This window comes from Thalassophryne amazonica, chromosome 15 (genome assembly GCF_902500255.1).
Source record: "Thalassophryne amazonica chromosome 15, fThaAma1.1, whole genome shotgun sequence".
Lineage (NCBI taxonomy): Eukaryota > Metazoa > Chordata > Actinopteri > Batrachoidiformes > Batrachoididae > Thalassophryne > Thalassophryne amazonica.
Window position 1 is genome coordinate 20,549,019 of NC_047117.1, and position 22,945 is coordinate 20,571,963.

Below are 22,945 nucleotides of genomic sequence, written 5' to 3' on the forward strand. Positions count from 1 at the left end.
TGCTGAATCACTATCATCTTTGTTGATTTTTTTTCTCAGACTGAATTCAATATCGTGCTTTAATCCACGCGCTGGTTGGACACAGAGATGGTTTCCTGTTTAATGAAATGCACATTTTTAGGTTGTTCGCTTGATGTGAACAGGCAGCTGGTGGACAACAGCTGCAGTGGCACAAAGTTTAAAGTCGAGCCAAAACCTCACACAAACACAGCGCATGTTGAAAATGAAAATCTTATCATATCACCACATTGAATTAGTATTTTTTTGCAAATTCATACTTTTAAAAAGTGTTTTTGAACATTTTTGTTAATGATTGTCCTGCATCGATAAAAGTTTTGATTTAATGCATCCAGTACTTTGTGTGTGTTTTGGATTTCTGCATGCCTTCATAGTTTGCAGTGTGAATCATGCTTGCACTTGTGTAGCACATGGTAGACATTTGATACTTACACTATAGGTACCCACTTGTGAGCCGATGAGCTGAGTATATTTTATGTTGGACTGATGCTTATCTTTGCATATGAATGAGGATGAAGTGATTTTTCTTGTGAATTCCGGTACTGAAAATCTACAGGGGCATTAAGCAGTGATGGTGTTCATAAGCCTCTTCACAGGCCACTCCAGTAAAAGCACAATGCTCAGGAATAGTTGAGTGATTCTCAAGCTAAAATAGTTTTTCAGCTGAATCTAATTAATGTTTAACAGTCGCTGTGGTTTTGTGAGCAAGAAAGATCTCAGGTCTTCTTTGATTGTTTATTGCATTACTTGCTACCTCTGCGATTTTGTTGTTTTTTTTTTTTTGTTTTGTTTTTGCTGCTGTTGTTTTTTTTTTTTTTTTTTTTTTTTTTTTTTTTTTTTTTTTTGCCGCTTCAGCAGAAATATGTAGATCTGTTTCAGAAGCTCTTAAACAATATTTAATAAGTTTGCACAGGTGTCAGCTGTTGATTTTTACTGGTAACGTTCCTAACTGGGGGAAAATATGTCAAGTGTTTTTGTATGGATTGGGTTCTGGATGTCTGCATGTTTTGGTTTGATCCTGATCTGTGAGCAGAACAGGTGATGACATCACAGAAGACATCTGAACTCCTGGTGATGACATCACAGAAGACATCTGAACTCCTAACGACCTTACGCTTGTCTGAACGTCACTGCTGCCCTACAAACCGCAGACGGACACGGCTATGATGTCATGGCTTCCTGTGCTCTCTTACGGTCTTTCACTTCTGCATTCTCACACTCTGACCAAATGTTTGGATGTGACCTCTGCCTGCGATTGTTAAAAATAATTATACGCAGTGAAGCGGCAAAGTCTAATCGCTATGAGAGTTAATTTGTTTAAGGTGAAGGATGGAAAAGTAATGAGCGATTTTTGTTTTGTCAATCTGCCTGACATCTCAAACCAAAATAAAATCCCACAAACTTCATAACTTGGATTTTATCGTAGTCTGCAGTTCTTTTAGTGCAGAAACATCTGGATCCAGTGAAGGTAGTGACGGTTTTAAAGATAGAGTCAGAGGGTGACAAGTGACAAGAAAAGGAGAGTGACTAACGATAGGAACAACAGACATAGACCACTTCTCCAAACATGTGCAAGTCAAAGAAAATATAAAATACCCTCAGCCATATGAGCATTGTCTTCTTTATAATTTGCAGTTGTTTAATTTATTAAGACACTATTGTTTTACATACAATTTGTACATGTTCAATAAAGCCCCTCAATCAATCAATCATAAACAATATTGATGTTTTAATGGCATCTGCAGGAGGGCGTGTGTGTACATGAGCTTTTGACAAGAGCGGAAGTTAGCTTTGAGTTAGCGGATGTTAGCATGCACGCTGACGTCCGCGAAATGTCTTGTAAATCACTCCAGAGGTGTTATCAGGTTACAAAAAAAACGGCGTGTTCAGTTTTAGAAGTGTTTATTTCTCGCTGGCTTTTACATCATATACGACAGATGTTATATTTACAAACAAATTTACAGTTACTGCTCATTGGACACTATTCCAGGAAAGGTTTTTAAAGAGGCTTTTAACACTGTGGGTCCGAGCTTGCTCTCTTTTATTAATAGCTGCCTTAGCTCTGGGACAGTTCCAGCCCATTTTAAACATGCTGTAGTTAGGCCTCTTCTTAAAAAGCCCAACCTAGATCCCTCAGTTTTATCTAATTTTAGACCAGTGTCAAATTTATCGTTTTTATCTAAGGTTTTAGAAAAAGTTTTTAATCAGTTGCAATCGTTTTTAGAACACAACTCTGTTTTAGATAAATTTCAGTCGGGTTTTAGATCTCGACATAGCACTGAGTCAGCTCTTGTAAAAGTACAAAATGACATTCTTTTATCGTTGGACTCTAAAAAACCTGTGCTGCTGGTGATGTTGGATCTAACAGCTGCGTTTGATACTATGGACCACTCAATCCTCCTCACACGTCTGTCCCAGCAGGTTGGCCTCCGGGGGACTGTCTTGGAGTGGTTTCAGTCTTATTTGACCAACAGGACTTTCAGGGTGATGGTTAATGACTTCTCCTCCTCCACAGTTCCTCTGACCACTGGTGTGCCCCAGGGCAGTATCCTCGGACCGCTCTTGTTCTCTTTGTACATGCTTCCACTGAGTTCAGTCATCACCAAACATAATCTTCAATTTCATTTTTATGCCGATGACCTCCAGATTTATATGCCAGTTGTGCCTAATAATACAAGTGCTTTGGACTCCATACATAGCTTTTTTAAGGATATTAAGGACTGGCTGGCTCAGAATTTTCTGCACCTTAATGAAGCCAAAACAGAGTGTATTCTGTTTGGAGCTAAAACTAACTCTGATCCAGATCTTGGCTCCCTGGTTCCTTATCGTAGGGCTGTGGTAAGGAACCTTGGTGTGCGGTTTGACGACTGTTTAAAATTTGAGAAACAAATTGACAGTGTGGTAAGAGCCAGTTTTTTCCAGCTGAGACTCCTGGCAAAAGTCAAACCCTTTCTAAGCCAAAAGGACCTTGAAAAGGCTATGCATGCTTTTATCAGCTCCCGGATTGACTATTGCAATGCACTTTATGTTGGTATCACTCAAGGCTCTCTAAACTGACTCCAACTGGTCCAGAATGCTGCTGCTCACCTGTTGACCAATACCAGGAAGCACAGCCACATCACTCCTGTACTTTACTCCCTGCACTGGCTTCCAGTCCGTTTGAGTTGATTTTAAACTGTTAATGTTTGTTTTTAAAGCTGTAAATGGCATTGCACCTTCTTATTTATGTGACCTGTTAAAAACACACAACCCTGTAGAGCACTTCGGTCTGCTGACCAAAACTTTCTTGAGGTTCCCAGGTCCAGGTCCAAACAATGGGGTGACCGTTCTTTTGCAGTAGCAGGTCCTAAGTTGTGGAATGCATTACCTCCTGAACTGAGGTCCATTAATAGCTTGTCTCTGTTTAAAGCCAAGTTAAAAACATACTTGTTCAGGGCAGCTTTTTGCACATAATTGCTTTGACACTTTTTTGTCTATTTTTATTCTATTTTGGATGCTCTTATTGTGTTTTATTGTGTTTTTTGTACTTTTCTTTTTATTTTATCTCTAGCTGGTGCTATTGGAAAGCACTTTGGTTCAGTGAAAACTGTTGTAAAGTGCTATAGAAATAAAACTTGATTGATTGATTGACAAACGAAACACAGTTTTGCAGCAAGCTAGACCAGCCTGTAACGTCGGCATGCTGATATCTTGTAAATCACTTCAGAGATGTTATTAGGTTTCAAAAACAGGGTTTTCTGTTGTAGAAGTGTTTATTTCTTGCTAGCTCTTAAATAATATATGAGAAACATGTTATGTAAACACATTAAACAAAGCAGTTTAAGAGAGACCAGCCATTGATGTCACAGTGCTGCTGTACTCTGATTGGCTGTCACCCTTGCCACTCAAGAAAAAAATGGAACAGAATGAAACAGAATGTGACATTTTAACATCTTAAAATACCTAATAAAATAGGCAAAGTTTAGCCATCTTTGAACTTGTTCAAGGTCTGTGTCCCAAGAATGTTCCCTGTGAATTTGAAGACTCTGGCAGTAATAGACTCTGGACTTATGCTTAAGCACGGACGGACGGACGGACGGACGGATGGATGGGCAGGCAGACAGACAGACAGACGCAAAGTCTTTGCAATACCCAATGGCCATGTATGATGGCCCCGGGTAATAAACAAAAAAAAAAATTTAACTGGTGCCCATCAGGGATATGTTCTGGCTCCTTCGGTGTTCAGTGCTCACATAAACTGGAGTGGCCTTGGTGTGTTGGTATGCAAAGAAAGGTTTATTAATCTTTGTGGACATTGTTATGATCTTTGCAGTAACAATACCCTGATTACAGCACTTGAGAAGGTGAACGAGGAATTGCAGGATCTGGGTTTGTGATTGTCCTAGATCAAGACTAAGGTCTATGCTTCCATTTTCTTCCTGGGCTCGGTCATCAGATGTGTATCTGTATGCAGTTAAGGTGGTGAACTTGTAGAGACAGTCAATTATCGTGGCTTTTAGCCTCTGAGATTAAGATTCTCCTGGGAAAAAGATTATGGAATTATGAGGTCGCTGCACAGAGGTGTTTGGCATTGTGGATGTCTTTGTATGAAAGCAAAAGTCCAAGTCTTTCGGGTCCTGGTGCTCCTGTCTTACTGTACAGCTGTTAGACTTGCTAACTAGTGATGTAACCAGTGACCTAAGGCAATGCCTTTGGTACTAGGTCTCTTCAAAGGAACCTTGAGTACTTCTGGAATGACTTTGTGTCAAATGAGCAGTTTCTTCGGGAGACTTGGATGAGAAGTGTCACTTGTGTTGTGAGGGAACATCAGCTACAGTGTTCTGGGAAAGTGGTGCATTTCTTTGTGCGTGGTCTAGTGCAAAGGTGCCTGAGTGTTGAGGGCTCCAGTGGCTGGAGGCAATGCCTATGTTTCACCAGGCTGTGGCCAGATGATTACTTTTGAGAGGTTGGGGTGGACCAGTTTTCTGCCTGGGTCGTTACCATTTAGGACCCAAGGAAGTTTCATAGTGTGGTGGAAACAGCAGACTTGTCTTATGTTAGTGTAGAGCAGGAAGCTCAGAGAGATAAAGATTTGGGCTACCAGTATGTCATGTTCAGATTTATTCGGAATAACATGATGGAAATAATCCATTAAAAATTAAAATGTGCATGGTGAAGCCAAGACTTATTAACACTTGTCCTTTGTACATGATTAATAATTAGAACAATACGAGGGCTGTCAATAAAGTATAGGTCCTTTTTATTTTTTTCAAAAACTATATGGATTTCATTCATATGTTTTTACGTCAGACATGCTTGAACCCTCGTGCGCATGCGTGAGTTTTTCCACGCCTGTTGGTGACGTCATTTGCCTGTGAGTACTCCTTGTGGGAGGAGTCGTCCAGCCCCTCGTCGGAATTCCTTTGTCTGAGAAGTTGCTGAGAGACTGGCGCTTTGTTTGATCAAAATTTTTTCTAAACCCGTGAGGCACATCGAAGTGGACACGGTTCGAAAAATTAAGCTGGTTTTCGGTGAAAATTTTAACGGCTGATGAGAGATTTTGAGGCGTCCGCGCATCGGGACGCAGCCGGTGCAGTGCGGCGCCACAGGAAAAACATCTCTGTGTTGATAACCATTTGTGAAATCCAGGCGGCTTTTGATGGCTTTCAGTGGAGTGAGTATATGAGAAATTGTTTAACAGCTGGACATGTTACAACTTGTCCTTAAGGCTTCCAACAGAGGTGTTTTTCCTGTGGCGGAGCGTCGCAGCGGCTGCGAACCGACGCTGCAATCCGCTCGCACGTCTTTCATTAAAAAAAATCTCCTTTAACAGTGAAATATCCGGATAAAATGCTGCAACCGACTTCTTTTGAAACTTCTCTGTTCTCTCACGACGTCCTGGATCAATAGAGCCTGAAATGTGGAGGTTTTCAGCTTGAAACAGGCTGACGACGGCGCCTGGGACCGCTGCGTGACGTCTCGCTCCGTGGGAAGTCCTTAAAGTGACAGTATCACCTCAAAATCTCTCATCAGCCGCTAAAATTTTCACCGAAAACCAGCTTAATTTTTCGAACCGTGTCCACTTCGATGTGCCTCACGGGTTTAGAAAAAATTTTGATCAAACAATGCGCCAGTCTCTCAGCAACTTCTCAGACAAAGGAATTCCGACGAGGGGCTGGACAACTCCTCCCACAAGGAGTGCTCACAGGCGAATGACGTCACCGACAGGCGTGGAAAAACTCACGCATGCGCACGAGGGTTCAAGCATGTCTGACGTAAAAACATATGAATGAAATCCATATAGCTTTTGAAAAAAATAAAAAGGACCTATACTTTATTGACAGACCTCGTACTTTTAAATCCACACCATATGTAGGCTTGGGTTTGATTTCCGGTCACACTACATGTGCTTCATTTGCATTGTACCGATCCACCCAGCTGTGAAAGGGTACCAGCCTTAGTTGGAGAAGTAACCTGTGATGGACTGGCATCTTGTCTAGGGAGAGTCATAGACTCTCATCCTCTTCACCATCGAATTCAGAAATGGGTATCGGGACCAATGGGCCTCAGGGCCTATAGCACTCACTGTACTTATTTTTATCTTCGTCCATTAGCCACCTTTCTATTAATAAATTGTCAGCGTTGTTCATCAATAAAATGTGTGCTCGACTGCTTTACATTTGTCTCAGTGATTGTCCCATTAATTTCAGACTTTGCCATTTGTTCATATTTCCTTTTCTTCACCGAAGCACTTGTGACTATGAAGAATGAAGATAGTTTGTGTTGTGCTCCCTCTAGTGAGCAAAGTAACACTGTGTGTTCTTCTTTTGATGGCAACATAAAGGGTTGTTTTGTGTGTGTGTGTGTGTTTTAGCAGAGTTTGTCACACCCCGAGCCATCTTAACAGGCCATGACTGTGAGGTTACATGTGCAAGTGTGTGTGCCGAGTTGGGTCTCATCATCAGTGGGTGCAAAGGTAAACCTGCTTGTGTACAACTACAAATCTATTTGTTGGAGACTCATCAGCTAACACTTGTGACTACAAAATGAGCTGTACTTTGTCTTGTCCATGTGCAGAGGGTCCTTGTCTGATCCATTCCATGAATGGGGACCTGCTGCGGACCCTGGAGGGACCAGCGCAGTGCACACGGCCGCGTCTCATCCAGTCTTCCACTGAAGGACACTGCTTCATCTACTACGACAAGGGACAGTTTTGTCTCTTCAGTGTCAATGGCAAACTGCTGCGACACATGGAGGTGGATGACAGCATCAAGGTGAGAAAGTTTAGGTTTGGACTCCTTCTTCTTACTACAAGCTTTGAAAATGACCCAAGGTCTTCACAGCCTGTGCCACACTGAAGGATGATAGACTGTCATGTTTTTACTTGATTGACTGTTGGAATCTCCTCTGAGAGAGTTGACAGCATATACACAGATTATGTGATACAGTAATAGATCCTTGTCATTTGATTGGTAGATTGTATGTCATGTGATGTTATTTGTACCATTCTATGGAGAAATAGTCTGACGTCATGTCATTGGTTCTATTTACCGGCATTCTTGTTCCATACGTTAATGTGTCGCTCTATTGAATGACCTCACTCCCTTTTCGTAAAAATATGTAAATCCAAAATATTATAAGCTGCAGTGTCCACGGGGACATATGTTATGGCCATTGAAGCAATCAGAAGTTCCTGTTTTTTTTTTTTTTTTTTTTTTTTTTTTTTTTTTTTGCTGGATTGATTCAAGTAGACGTGTGTTTCCACACAGTCTGCTGAGCTTAGTGAGCACCGCTTTGGTCCTCACTGGCTCTCGATAAGCTCAGTGGTGTGTTGGCTGTTTGCATGCAGGACAGAGTCCACTGCTGCGTGGACACACAGCCGTCTCTGCCCCAATGCTGCGAAGAAACAACTGTCTAATTTTAAGTAAAAACATCAAATGATACTGATATATGTTGGTGTCATAATCATAAAAATCATGAATGTTTCCATTTGTGCGATGGAAAGAATACTTTGGCGTTTCATCTTTCAGTGCATGAAAATAATCTTACCTTTGCACTCAAACATTCATTATTTCTATGCTATGCCATCTGACTGAGGACCCATTAAAGACGGGCTTATTTAGTCAGGACAGTGCCCTGGATCATACCTTTGGGGTTGTCATGGCTGCTGTGTGTGGTTGTGGCTTCTAACTGGTTGACCATCGATCGTGGTCTCTTGAGTTGGCACCACCAGACTTCCTTTTAAGAAATATCACAACAATGAAGACATCATATCTGCTGATGAGGAGTTTTTGACATTGTGGGTGAATGCATCTACATTGAGAGGATCCAAGTGATGTAGCAGCTTTTAGAAGATGTTTGTGAACCCCCAAAGGCAGCTATGTTGAAAAATAACCCACACATGGTCTCTTAGCTGGATTGTCCAACCTCCTTTCTTATGCATAAGTGTGTGAGTGTTCACACGTACGTGTGTCTGTGCCACATCACTGTGGAAAATCCTCTCACTGATTAAAGGCCTGCTCTTGAGATCTGAGCAAGGTAAGGGTCGGCGTGCCTCGGGGCCACACTGACTTCACGTCTCGCTTTCCTGTTCGCAAACACACCAGAGGAAATGGCTCTTTTGATCAAGAACCCTGTTGTCTTGGCAAATTGAGTCGGCAGCGGTGATATGAAACATTTCAGAAGAGTGGTCAGTCTTGGACAGCTACACCATTAACTACCCTCCAGCACAGGACGACACATTCCCCGTTTCCCACATTTCCTCCTCTGTGCCTGCAGTGACACAAGATAGCAGCTACCGCCTTTGGTTTCCTACACTCGGTTTCCGGTTTGGCCTGGGAAATGTAAGCCAGCCCTGACAGACGAGCACACGCCTGTTTCCTATTAAAAAAGCCCTCTGGTGCCCAAGGTTCTAACCTGCCAGGCAGCCCACTCCTGCACAAAGACACAGACGCACCCTCGATTAATGAGCGCATGCTTTCTCATGCTGGTCGGGTGCGTTATCACTCGGATAGTAACTAGCAGCCATCTTAGACATTGTGGAATCTGTTAAACATCGTGCCAAGTTTGGTGTTTTTCCCAGAATTCAATCTTGAGATGTGGAGCTGCAACTTGGGAACATGGCTGGCCGTTCCTGGCCTTGTCAGCGCTGTCGTAAATTCCAGCCATGTCAGATGGTATTAGGAAAATTTTAACATCTTGGAGTGAGGCTGTGCTCTTATGTACATACCAGAATGAATCTTAGCCCATGGAACCCCTGCACAGTAGTACTCCAGGATAAATAAGTGTTTGTGCTGGCCTGCAGTATCCACGTTGAAAAGAAGGAGCATGAGGGAGAACGTATCCACTGTGAATTTATAAGGCTGAGAGTCGGAGGATGGATGACAGGCTAACAGCCGCCGTCCTCAGCTAATAGCAGAATCATGTGACAGAAGCCATACTGAACGGATTACACTTTTTAAGTCCTCATATAACTCAGGCAGGAGTAACCATTCCAGCAGGTTTTTTTTTTGTTTTTTTTTTTTACCGCTTGCATCCATGTAAGGGGGGTTAACAGCCCCATAAATTAAAGTTTTTTACCTTTCCCAGGCTCAAAATCCACCCAGTGTTCCCTAAAAGTCATCGGAAATATGGGCATTAAAAGTGCACATGTTTCTGCTGGAGTAATTTTTTTAGTCATGTGAGCCCCGAGAGCCATCTTATCTCCCGCCAAGCCATCGGCCATCTTGCTTGACGGCACAGTGGCCAGGCACTGATTTATACACTCTGCCCTCAGCCTCCTACCTGGCCCGGCTGACACGTCTGCCAGTGCTGTCGTCTCCTGCTGGGTGTCAGCAAGGTCGCGAATTCCAATAGTCAATGCACAGATATTAAAAAAAATATATGCATGTCGTAAATCGTGACTCTCGTGACTTCACTTCTGTTCCTGTGAAGTCGTGCGTATGTTTGGATTTCATTTGTGTGCCGTGGCACATTTGATGGATGGGTGGAACCGCGGGTCATCTTTATCGTTGTTGTCAGATTAACTCTGAATGTTGATGCACGGGGCAGTTACCGTGCATGGCGCGCAGACCTACGCCTCCCAAATCAGAGCAGCTCTGCGTTCCGTCACGCTCCATTTCCGGCCGCCTTGGAAGCAGATCTGACGCAGCAGTTAGTCTAGAGTGCTTTCCGCAGCAGGCGGCCGCATCGCCGCGCGTCCGTCATTCCACACGCAAGTGTTTTATGCCTTTAAATGCGTGTGCACGACGAGAATGAGAAACAGACGGCGCGTTAAAGTCACAAAGGTTTTATACAAAACATTTGCTTAATTGAGGCCGCGCTCTCTCCCTGTCAGCTGTGTACTCTCCGTGAAGGGTTGTTTATGTTTTCCTTCCCAAGTCAAGTTCCTGAAAATGACTCGCTCCAGCTTCAGAACTCAGGTTTCAGGAGTTTTTTTTTTCTTTCTCTCTCATTTAATATGAGGCTGATTTGACACACATGCTGGTGACTTGAAGTGTCTCGTGCTGAATCACTGCGATGCGGCTGCCACTGAAAGTCAGCCAGCTTTGGTGCCATCGAACCACGAAGGAGAAAAGTTCTAAATTAGTGTCGTTTGCTGCTTTTAGGATTCTGCCTCGTCATGTCATCAGCTGCGGTTACTTGCTGATTGATGCTCCCGACTGTTTCAGTTTCAGCTTTCGCTCTCCGCTGAGCCCATAATAGATTCGAACGCATGGCTTGATTTGTGTACATCTGTATTCCTGGGAGACCCATTCAAGTGTTACAGTTTGCAGGAAAAGCAGATGAGACGAGTAAATCTGAGCTTCACAGTGGGGAGCCATCTCTGCGGCAAGTCAGGGTCTGTGTGCAGAGAGTCCGGCGGGACAGCGGCTCTGACCTGTGAGCTGCTGTCAGGTCATGTGACCTTGTAGAATGAGCTTTACTTTAACACAAGTAAGCTGCTCCCAGATCACTCGTCCTCCTGGAACCAGCGCAGGTTGTCCGAATTAGAGAACATGTCCGTGTCGTCATTGCGTTATCACCACATGTAAATTATTACCCCTTAGACCAATGTTTGATGGATGGACTTGTTGGACCCTGCTGCGTCTGTATGTCCTTCTATATGTCCATCAGCAAGCTAACATTGACACATCTGCAGTCAGAGAAATAAATGAAAATAATTGTACACCTGCAGTGTGCATTATTTTATAGCGTGGCTGCAGGTATGACAGTCTTAACCCAAGTGGAAGTGGCTACAAATACGAGACATTTGTGCACAGTGGTGCTTGGACACTCTGAGCAGTTATGGCAGAAGCTAGTAGCATTAACAATGTATGAATGTATGTATTGTAGTACTACTACTAACCCAGTAGCATCCTGTGGTAGTTGTCTGTATCATATGTGTTTTCACTTTCGGTGGCAATGACACACGAGATTTTGCAGGATTTCTGTCAGAATTCAACATGGGATCAAACATCAAATACATCAAAAATGCTGCCTTAGAGATTTTTTGTCTGTTTTTCCAAAAGGTCTTTTTAAAGTAATAACACTGCAGTACATTGTTAATCACCACATATGGTGCTATCAGGTTCTGTTGTTGCCACTCAGAGTGTCGGAACACCACTGCACAGAAATGTCTCAGATCTGTAGCCGAGCCCTCTTCTATAACAGTTTTAGTAAATTACTTTGTTTTACGTATATATTATACAAATAATGAATGTTGGAGTTCACTGGTACGAATATTTAAATGAGTTGATAAACAGAACAGAGAATGAAAACATTCTTTCCATTGCATGAATGGAAAGCATTTATTGTTTTATATGACACCTAAATAGATTTGCATCATTTGATATTCTACTTAAAATTAGACAGGTGTTACTTCTAGCAGGAATTTGAGGGCAGCGGGAGCCAGTAGTTCACTCCAGCCAGCAGACAGCTGCTGACACACCGCTGAGCAGAGACAGAACCCCAGGCACTCTTAGCAGTGTGTGTGTGTGTGTGTGTGTGTGTAAAACACGTCTGCTTTCTTAAATCGAACAGAAAGTCACAACAAAAGCTTGTCCAGTTCTTCATCTGACGGGGCTTCAACAGCCACTAAAGATGTCTGAGTGAACACGCCGGCTGCTGGATTTGGCTTCCTCGTACCATGGAAGCATTTTTTGAGAAGTGAATGTAGCTGTGCAATAGTGTGAAATGGATGAGAGGAAATACACGGCAAATGGAACCAATAATGTACAGTAGTGATGTCAACCAATCAGTGGGACAAATAATGCATGTCAGATGACATAGAATTCACCAATCAAATGACAACGGTCTATTGAAGTGTCTCATATATATGTGTGTGTGTGTGTGTGTGTGTGTGTATAAGTTATGCTTTCATTATTAAAGCACACAAAACTAACATGATTTTCAAAAATTTAACATGTAGAAATTTCACATTTAATATTTTACAGGCATACCATTGGGAGAGCTTTATGCTGAAACACTAGGCTACTTAAGACTTTTGCACAGTATTGCATAAGCAGAAAATCGTATAACAGTGGAACAAGAAGTGCACAGAAAGTGCCAGTTGTTCTGGAGACACGTGGGACGCATTTTTATTAAGCATTGCTTAACTGTCTAAAATATTCTATTTCAACTTTAGGTTAAAACTGGAAAAAAAATCCACACAAAAAAAGAACTGTTATTTCTATATGATGACTACATAAATATAACAGCTATAAGAAAACAGTGTTATCATTGTTGAACTCGATGTGTGTCATTTTGTTTTCTGAGCTCTTTTGCAGCACAGACTCTGAGTTTGGACGGACTGCATAGAGCTGTTGCAAAGTTACTAATGAACTCTCTTTATTTTCCCCAGGCCATGCTTCTCAGCCGTGACGGTCAGTATCTGGTGATCGGCGGTGACGGAGGCGTTGTGTCTGTCTGGCAGATCCATGACCTCAAACAGCTATTCATCTACCCGGGCTGCGACGCAGGAATCCGCTCCATGGCCATGTCACATGATCAAAGGTAAGCACAAACACAACCAGATGCTTAAACAAAAAATGCATACAGTGAGGAAAATAAGTATTTGAATACCCTGCGATTTCACAAGTTCTCGCACTTAGAAATCATGGAGGGGTCTGAAATTTTCATCTTAGGTGCATGTCCACTGTGAGAAACATAATCTAAAAAAAATATATATATATGGAAATCACAATGTATGATTTTTTTAATAATTTATTTGTATGTTACTGCTGCAAATAAGTATTTCAACACCTGTGAAAATCAGTGTTAATATTTAGTACAGTAGCCTTTGTTTGCAATTACAGAGGCCAAACGTTTCCTGTAGTTTTTCACAAGGTTTGCACACTGCAGCAGGGATTTTGGTCCACTCCTCCATACAGATCTTCTCTAGATCTTTCAGGTTTGGAGTTTCAGCTCCCTCCAAAGATTTTCTATTGAGTTCAGGTCTGGAGACTGGCCAGATCACTCCAGGACCTTGAAATGCTGCTTACGGAGCCCCTCCTTAGTTGCCCTGGCTGTGTGTTTGGGGTCATTGTCATGCTGGAAGACACAGCCATGACCCATCTTCAGTGCTCTTACTGAGGGAAAGAGGTTGTTTGCCAAAATCTCGCAATGCATGACCCCATCCATCCTCCCTTCAGTACGGTGCAGTCATCCTGTCCCCTTTGCAGAAGCGCACCCCCAGTGTATGATGTTTCCACCCCCATGCTTCACGGTTGAGATGGTTTTCTTGGGGTTGTTCTCATCCTCTAAACATGGGAAGTGCAGTTGATTCCAAAAAGCTCTATTATGGTCTCATCTGACCACATGACCTTCTCTCATGCCTCCTCTGGATCATCCAGATGGTCACTGGTGAACTTCAAATGGGCCCGGACATGTGCTGGCTTGAGCAAGGGGACCTTGCTGCCCTGCAGGATTTTAAACCATGACAGCATCATGTGTTACTAATGTAATGTTTGTGACTGTGGTCCCAGTTCTCTTCAGGTCATTGACCAGGTCCTCCTGTGTAGTTCTGAGCTTTCTCAGAATCATCCTTACCCCACAAAGTGAGATCTTGCATGGAATCCCAGACTGAGGGAAATTGACAGTCATCTTGTGTTTCTTCCTCTTTCTAATAAATAATCATAACAGTTGTTGTCTTCTATCAAGCTGCTTGCCTGTTGTCCTGTAGTCCATCCCAGCCTTGTGCAGGTCTACAGTTTTGTCCCTGGTGTCCTTAGACAGCTCTTTGCTCTTGGCTATGGTGGACAGGTTGCAGTGTGATTGATTGAGTGTGTGAACAGGTGTCTTTTATACAGGTAACAAGTTCAAACAGGTGCAATTAATACAGGTAAAGAGTGCAGCATAAGAGGGCTTCTTAAAGAAAAATTAACAGGTCTGTGAGAGCCAGAATTCTTGCTGGTTGGTCGGTGTTCAAATACTTATTTGCAGCAGTAACATACCAATAAATTATTAAAAAAATCATACATTGTGATTTCCGGATTTTCTTTTCTTTTTTTTTTTTTTGATTATGTCTCTTACAGTGGATATGCACCTAAGATGAAAATTTCAGACCCCTCCATGATTTCTAAGTGGGAGAACTTGCAAAATCGCAGGGTGTTCAAATACTTATTTTCCTCACTGTAAATAAGAAAAATGATTGCATACTTCTCCAACAGCTTTGAATGCCCAACTAGACCAGAACTCATTACAGGAAAAGTTTGCTTTTACAGCCTTGGTCACCCCAAAAATTGTTAGCAATCAAACCTCAGCTACTGGCCTTTTGATAAGCACTTTGTTTGCAAGAAATCCTCCTTTGAAAATTTTTTGGGGGGCACTTTGATACATGAACTGCCACTCGGAACTTCACCTGTAGGAGCTGCATGTGAGAACACAAATACCTACCAGTTCCCCGGCTGGGATGTCTAATTGAGTTTGTTTTTGACCAGCACAGGTCACTGTGGGCATGCCGTTGATTCTTTTATCATGTGACTGGTGCATAAGCAGAACAATGCAAACGTCCAAGAGCAAGAAGAAGGCCCATTTACATAAAGACACCAAAAAATGTTTAAACAGTAGAGATGACGACTTTCTGGAAGTTGTGTTCGTAGGGTCAAATTGTTTGACGAATGTAAGAGCCGTTTCTACAGCTTTCGTTTTGCATCATGGACAATCCAGGTGCTACCCCTCACGTAAACCAGTGGGCTCTCAGTGGGTGAGAATGCTTCTAGCATGGACCATCTGCTGCGTGCAACATGTGATGGAACAAAAATGGCCAGTATTCAAATGAGAATGTGGCTAATAACAATTGACAGAGCAACTTAAAAATCAGTTGTATGCTCAAAATAGCAGCAGAATAATGCTAATTGTGTACTTTTTAAAATTGATAAGCAGTATAAAATGTTTGAAGAAATACATCCATTTTTGTGTAAATTTTTTTTCTGATTCAGTTATGTTAACACTGCATCAGTTACTGTAGTACTGAAGTTACTGTACTTCCAGTATGGTTTGATATGGTGGATGTGGCTTAAGTTGAATAATTCCTATATTCTTTAATAATAACACCAGAGATAAGCACGGGCACAGACGGGCCTGTATGGGCCTTAGCAAAAATCATAACGTCCAGAAATGCTTTAATGTCCACGCTACGTAATTTTAGTGTTTGTTAGAATGTGGTTTGACTTGATTTAGAGTTCTACTTTCAGGTGTCCTTTTGGTGTGCATGTGTTTGCTTATGTTGCAATTTTTTTTAAAAAGGGTATTTCTCCCTTTCAGCTCAGAAGGTAAGCAGAGCTAACAATGTTTTTATAAAATCTTTGGGCTGCTCCCATTTTTGCTTGGGGTTGCCACAGTGGATCTGGAATGAATCCGCTTGTTGATTTGGCACCAGTTTAACACTGGATGCCAAAAGGATCCGGTCTGCTAATTTTGTGTTTGTGCATTCTGCAAACATTCATCACAAGCGAAGTACAAGCAAAGAAAAAAGAAAAGTGCAATTAAGTTCACTGCATTGAACAGAATTAACCTTAATATGTGACTGTAATGATTCTGGGACGGGCTAAACCTCTGAAATCCACATCTTGGTAACTTGACCTCCTCACTCCTCTAAGGTGCATCATTACTGGCATGGCTTCTGGAAGTATTGTGCTCTTCTACAACGACTTTAACCGGTGGCACCACGAGTACCAGACCAGGTACTGAGCTGACGGCAAGATGACTGACAAAAGCTTTTATACCGTTGAAAGATCCTAAGTGTGAACTCAATGGCACTATCCTGAATGTATATCCAAGGAAAAAACAAACAAAACTGTCCTATTATAGAAAAATGTCACTATTTTTTAAAAAGGGCATTGCTATATTTTGTAGATCAGATAGTAAATTTTCATATAAATAAATCATAGGGTGGGGGTTATGTTGTTGTATGATTAAAACAAATCTATTTTTAGCTGCAAGAGTCTATTTTCTTCTCTGGAAACAAAGAAGGACTTTTGGGGGAAATACTGTCTGTTGACTTAATCCAAATATTTGTGTGATTTTTGGTGAGTAATCTTTTTTCTGTGAGTATGTGGGGAATTTTGACGTGGTCACTGTGGAACCACAGCAGGTAGACGAGTAAAGAGGGATGGTAGCTTTTGTATCTATATATACTAAAAATGAAATCTCAGTCAAGTGTTTCCATTTCCTCTGTGCTTGCTGACAGATTTTCTGTGCATGCCTCATAACTACGATAATGCACACAGATAAATCGACTAACGGGCGTCACTTTTGTTTTCTGTCCAAACTGACTGAACAATCAGCTAATTGTTTTTCCAAAGACAATACTAATGGAAAAAGTGTGGCTGTGACAGTTAATTTCCACAGAACGTAGTTTTTTTTTCTTTTCTCACCCACACTAAATGTCCACATCATGTAATGTGCATCCAAACCAGGAGGTGGCAGCAGTGTGCCATGAAGGGCTGAGACATTTTTGCTGATGAGCAACACCGCCTCACCTTAAAGGGAACATTTTGACATTTTTTTCAATCTGGGTGGTATTTTTAGACAATTTGGCATATATCTTTTTCAGTTGGTAAAAAAATTAATAAATTTAATTTCTTTGTTAGCATCCAGGCTCCTCATCAATAGTAATCTTGTAATGACTCAATGGGCAGGAGGTTAAGGTTAGCAGCTAAGTGTGTAATTGGTCATTTAAAAAAACAAAAACAACAAAAAAAGTTTTTTAATGAGGTAAACATACAAGTGTTTATCTCCGTAGGAACCATCGCCATGCTACCAGATATTTCTCATAACTACCTTGAACCAGTGACTCGGTTTTAACATTGGTTAAGATGTTACACTGGTACTTCAGCATCTTCACAAAGGTTAAAAGGTCAATGCGAGACATAGCTTTCCTGTTCTGAACCACTGCGACAGTATTAACAACTTGTTCAAACCACCTACTGCTGTCACACATTTTGTTTTTATGTTGCAAATTTAATGTTTTCGCAAGAGACTGTGCACTTTTACTAGAGTTTGAAAATGTGGGTGCAGCGTAATAGCTTGACCCAACTGATTCACAAGGTCAGAACTGAACCATTGACTGATTTGTAGTACATTTAGATCAGTTCAGGGTTCTGTGTATCAATGTAGTTGTATTAATATTAAAATCTGTTTCTGACTCATATTGGCTAATTGTTAAATGGGATTGTTTTATCAGTGGTAACAAGTGGTTTACTTTGTTTGTAGCTTGCCCCGTACCCTTACAATATATATCTAGTTAACCTGTGATGATGTTTGCATTCTAAACCCATACGGCACAGATCACAATAACCTTTGTCCAGAGTTAAAATATTAACCCCAAAACTTTAAAAAATAGAGCCCAGATTGACAAAAAAATGTCACAGTTTCTCTTTAAAGTCCTGACTATTTGCAAAGAAAACCTGCACTGTCTTGGCCTTTCATAGCCCCTCCCCAATCCATCCACCGGTCTAAATGACCTTAGCCTCTTCATCCTTCCGTTTGGTTTCCAAAGACGTCTTCATCACAGGCGTCCAAAAGTTGTGGTTCTGCGGTAAAGCTGCAGTGAATTAAGTTTCTCTTTGGCTCTCTGGCACAAAAACACAACTTCTTCTCTATCTTTATTTTTGCGGAATTGTTCTTTTAAGGTTTGCGCTTAATGTGGTTTGAGTCTCCAGCTATACAAGAAGTTCTGCATCTATCACTTGATATTTTGGCAATCATTTGGAGTGTTTTGTGTGTGACTTCTGACAATAAAGTGGAATTTTATAACTTGATGTGTCTCGTCTTTGTTCAAGTACTTTTTATTTGTCATTGACCAGACTGGAGAGCGCCCTCTAGTGTCGTCCTGCTGGGTGCACATGTGCTACAGTGAATTTGGGTAAAAAGAAAAAAAAATAGTGACCCCTGGAGCAGAGAAGTCTATCAATATAGACATGAATGTATTACAACAGTTGAGGTAGCTTTGGCAGAGTGAGTACACCACAAAGGTATATTTGAAGTCTTTATTTTTTCTTTGTGTCAATTTGATGTCATCTCTTCAAAACATCATACAAATTTCTCTTTCCAAACTATGACAGGATATGAGAATCTGGTTTTACTACATATAAATTAAAGAAGATAAATGATGTCATGGCCAGTGTGGCTGAATGAGGATTTTGTCTTGTAGAAGCTCAAAGTGTCAGCTGATAGTTCTGAGGAGGTAAAGTGGGTGACAGCATGAACATGTAAAGTTATTCCAAGTAACAGCTGGGTTAGTGCAGAGTTAAATAAAAAAAAAAAAAAAGGAAAATTATTCAGATTAAGCAGTTTTTGACCTTATTTTTCAGCCAAGCTGGGTTTTTGTCAGCAGTGAGGCACAAACTCTTCTTGTGAGCAAAACATTCAGTTTTGTTAATGGAGCAAATCAACAAACATATTAGTGTTTTATGGAAACAGTGAGCATGACCCTGTTTTACTGTCAGGGGGCACAGATTTATACTTAGTTGTAGCCATTTAGTAAACATCGCCCTTTTAGTCTCCACTGCCTCGAACGTGTGAGTGCTTGCGGCCCGTCTCTGGACACGCTTAGTGGTCTTTGCTTTACAGTACATCAGGAGTAGAGCAGCCAGGGTTGCTAGGAAACAAATTTCGATATTGGATATGCTGATGACAGTTTTCTATTCTCGGTCAGAATGAGTCCACCTGTAATTATTTACAAAAGCCCCACAGGAAATAGAGATCAGAGCATAAATTAAATACACATATTGCACAGTATACAGGGCCTTACAAATACAACACTGAAAAAGGCTGAGGCTGAGCTTTCATGATGTTTTTATCAAAATGAGTCTTGTGGAAATTTCCAGCTCATGAATACCACTATTTGTTGTGGACATTGTGCTTACCGTTTATATTAGCGTATTATGTCTAATGCACCATGTCCACGTAACAATGGTTCTCAAGCAATAACATGTTTTGTAAACATTTTTTATACCTTTGTTTTTTAATACGATGGGGTTGTATGAACATGCCGCACCAGATTCAGCAATCACTCTTAAATGGAGAGAATTATGTAAACTCCTGAATTCTGCTTTTATGTAGATCAGTGCATATTCCAGAAACATGAATTGGTGCCCAAGAATTTCCAAATAAAGCTCAGTGCCACACCCATATATTTCTCATGTGCACAGATTTAAACAACCACCCCCCCCCCCCCCCACACACACACACCCAAAAGGAACTTTAGTAATGTGTGTCCCACTAGCAGTTAAACACAGTAGAAAATCTGAAATTAAGAAAAAAAATTAAAAAATTTATATCCAGTAAATAGGAAAAAATGTGTTTTTAATGTTTCACCTGACAATTGGTGGGAAGAGGAAAAAAAAGAATGTTAGACATGAAAATGTATCTTTAAAATGTCTCACAACAACAAGGCCATCGCTGTCTGCCATGGGAGAAGGTCAAGCGTAAGCTTTCTTAATGAAAATAACTGCATTCCACACTTGTGGGGGTTTAACTGTGCCGTGCATCCAGACTAAGATTTACATACTTCCCCACTGTGGCCTTAGGCTAGATGAACACATTTTGAATGATACATTTGAAAGGGTACTGTTAAATTGGATAACTTATTAATGGTGTGTAATTTATGCTGTATATTATATAGTGGTTAAGTGTTGGGCTTCAGACCAGAGGATCCTCGGTTCAAAACCCAGCCAGATTGGAAAATCGCTAAGGGCCCTTGGGTAAGGTCCTTAATCCCCTAGTTGTTCCGGATGTGTATTGAGTGCTTCGCATGGCAGCACCCCAACATCTGTGTGTTTGTGTGAATGGGTGAATGCAAGACATCATTGTAAAGCGCTTTGAGCTTCTGATACAGATGGAAAAGCGCTACATAAATGCAATCCATTTAAAATTGCTTCTCTGGACCACTCGGAAACTTCGTTGGTGCCTACGAAAAATCTGGTGACTGTGGGAAGTTCTCAAATCACTTGGACACGACTTTCGACGGCATCAGTTGGTACAAATGGTTCTCAGACGAGGCCAAATCTCTTCCAGAAAACTTTAATAAATGAAAAATACCTTTAACAAGGTCCTCAAGCTCAAAGTAACATCTTCAGGTGGTTTATTTGTTTTTAGTTTGACCCACTCTTTAAACTTTAAATGAAACACAGCAAAACCCAAATTTAAGAAAGTGATCCTAAACTCACTGTAGCATGTGGATGACTCTGAATAGTTTATCACTTTCAGCCATACAGTGCATTTCCATTCATTTCCTTCTCTGGTTCTTCTGTTAATAAATACAAACATATATACAGTCAACAAAATCTTTGAAACACCTTGTATCTTCCATCGGTGTGGAGCAGGAGGAGAGACAATAACGTAGGCAGTGACCAGCTCAGTCACTTCACTGCGGACGCTGAAGGGTTTTTAAAACAAACGTCACTTAAATCCTCTCGGTGCACCTCAAAGCTGTTCAGCAGCTGTAGCATGAACAGGACGTGAAGCACCGGCGGGGGGCGGGGATGTAGATCTGGGCGGCGTAGAAGGAGGCGACGCGAACAGTGCCGGCTGGATCAGAGAGAAAGATGCTTCTTTGTTTGGGGATGAGGAGGGGAAGAACCCAACGGGTATGACGGGAGAAAGCGGGGAGGAGGACCTGGCTTGGTTGGCAGGAGGAGATGAGAAGGCGGGCTCAGAGGTAGACTGAGAGACATCACTGTTAGTGGAGGAATGAAGGTCGGGAGGAGCAGCAGTCTGTAGGGACGACACCGGCTCACTGGGTGCCGACAGACTGTTTGGTGACCGACTGGTGTGAGAAGCTGATTCTGGTTTGACCGGAAGGACAGAAGTTTCAGTATCAACTAAAGATGGAGATCTCGACCTTTTGGATGCTGGAAAATGGCGGGTGGTGAGCTGGAGAGTCCCCTTATCGAGAGCTGTGTTCTGTGTTCAAAACAGACAAATGGAGATTATTTTCAAACTTAAATCATGCCGACAATTACAAAAAAGAAAAAAAAAATAGGCTATTTACAGACACTGTGGCTCAAACATTTTTATGTCTAATCATTACTGGTCCATTTTTACATTTAAATTTTGTAAATAAACGGTACACGGCCTGAAACAAATGGTGATGGATGTGAACAATGATGGGCTAACAAAACGTTTTGCAGTCGACTGATGCCACACAAAAAGATGACTATCAGTGCTTTTGAGAGTAGAGAGTACTGTTGTAAAAGTAACCGTCATAACTTTCACTACTGGAGTAATTACTACAATAGTAGGTACAAAATATGCAGCAAATCACCCAATGTAATAAATGTTAATGATGTAGCTAATGCCTCTTTCCATGAACAGAGTGTCTACAGATTCTCAGTCAGATAATCACTTTCCTAACAAATATGACAAGAGCGGATGGAACTGCACAGGAAACCCTGACCATCGTTACAGCCGCTACAAAAGGCTGTGAAAATCAAATCCCTTATCTGTGGCATGACACCTGGATCATGGATCAAGTAGGGGATTGTGTGTTTGGGTGAAATACAGACAAAAAAAACGGATGAAGGCTGCAGCAGGTCCTCAGACCCTGATCGTCTGGCATTTCCCAGCCATTGGGCCAGGCTAAGGCTCCGTCAAGGACCACGTTTGCAGGCGCATAACATTCCGTTTAACCCACGCATAGGCATCTCTAGATTAACTGTGGACATAGAACTCTCATTTGGGAAATGATCAACGATCCTTGCTGAGGGATTGCCACAATGACGAGTGAGCAAAACTGCACGGGAAACCTCGACTACCACTGTAACAACTATTACAAGAGTGAGAGGAAACCCTGCACCACTACAACAGTGGATGACTTTTAAGTGCAATTTTTGTCTGTTCTTGGAATAATTATTAGGAAAGTGATTATTAAAGACTCTGCAGACAAAGCTTTAGATTCACAGAAAAACAAATTACTTACATTAACATTTATTGCAGTAGTGTTTGACTTAACTGCACATTTGCACCAACTATTGCAATAATTATTACAATAATGACCGTTAGTACAATAGTGGTTACAAAGTACCTATGACAAACATTCACATCTCACCAAATTATTCTATTTTAAAGCCAAATGTCTTTGTGGAATTGTGGGTCTGTGTTATACTGGTGTACAGTTTTCTTTTTAAGAGCGACAGCAAATTTTGTTGCATGTCCATAGACAACAAAGGCATTTGTTGTATTCTAAATGTTTGCCATTGGTGCAGCAGAGCAGAGGAGGCGGTGCAGGAAGTGTTAGTACATACCATTCACTGCCTTGCAGCTAATTCAGAGGGAGGGGAGGGCACACATGTGGAAGGGGAGGACAGGGGGAAGCAAAAAGGGACAGAGACCAGTCTTAACTCCAAGCGTCAAAAATAAAGTCAACACAAAAAGCATGACGACGATTGTTTCAGCTCGCTCCCAAACGTTTCCATCAGAAACACGCTGGCGGCGCTGAAAAGGATGGAGCTGGAACAAACGTTGT

At 41.6% G+C, this 22,945-nt stretch overlaps 2 protein-coding genes across 13 annotated transcripts in view; one reads left to right on the forward strand and one right to left on the reverse strand.

Annotated features, from left to right (window-relative positions):
• The window catches only part of lrba (LPS responsive beige-like anchor protein), a 395,517-nt gene extending 377,278 nt beyond the window's left edge, over positions 1-18,239 (forward strand). For 7 of the 9 annotated variants that reach the window (XM_034188371.1, XM_034188368.1, XM_034188367.1 and 4 more), the window contains 4 exons: positions 6,872-6,973; positions 7,075-7,271; positions 12,839-12,990; positions 16,077-18,239. In XM_034188371.1, coding sequence (XP_034044262.1) covers positions 6,872-6,973; positions 7,075-7,271; positions 12,839-12,990; positions 16,077-16,167 — 542 coding nt within the window. In that variant the 3' untranslated portion in view covers positions 16,168-18,239. The remainder of the gene's footprint in view (positions 1-6,871; positions 6,974-7,074; positions 7,272-12,838; positions 12,991-16,076) is intronic. The other 2 variants (XM_034188370.1, XM_034188375.1) reach the window with 1 other exon arrangement.
• A 2,287-nt stretch (positions 18,240-20,526) lies between these two features.
• The window catches only part of dclk2a (doublecortin-like kinase 2a), an 83,210-nt gene continuing 80,791 nt past the window's right edge, over positions 20,527-22,945 (reverse strand). For 2 of the 4 annotated variants that reach the window (XM_034188382.1, XM_034188381.1), the window contains one exon: positions 20,527-21,384. In XM_034188382.1, coding sequence (XP_034044273.1) covers positions 20,905-21,384 — 480 coding nt within the window. In that variant the 3' untranslated portion in view covers positions 20,527-20,904. Of the gene's footprint in view, positions 21,385-22,590; positions 22,742-22,945 lie in introns of those variants that run through there. The other 2 variants (XM_034188384.1, XM_034188383.1) reach the window with 2 other exon arrangements.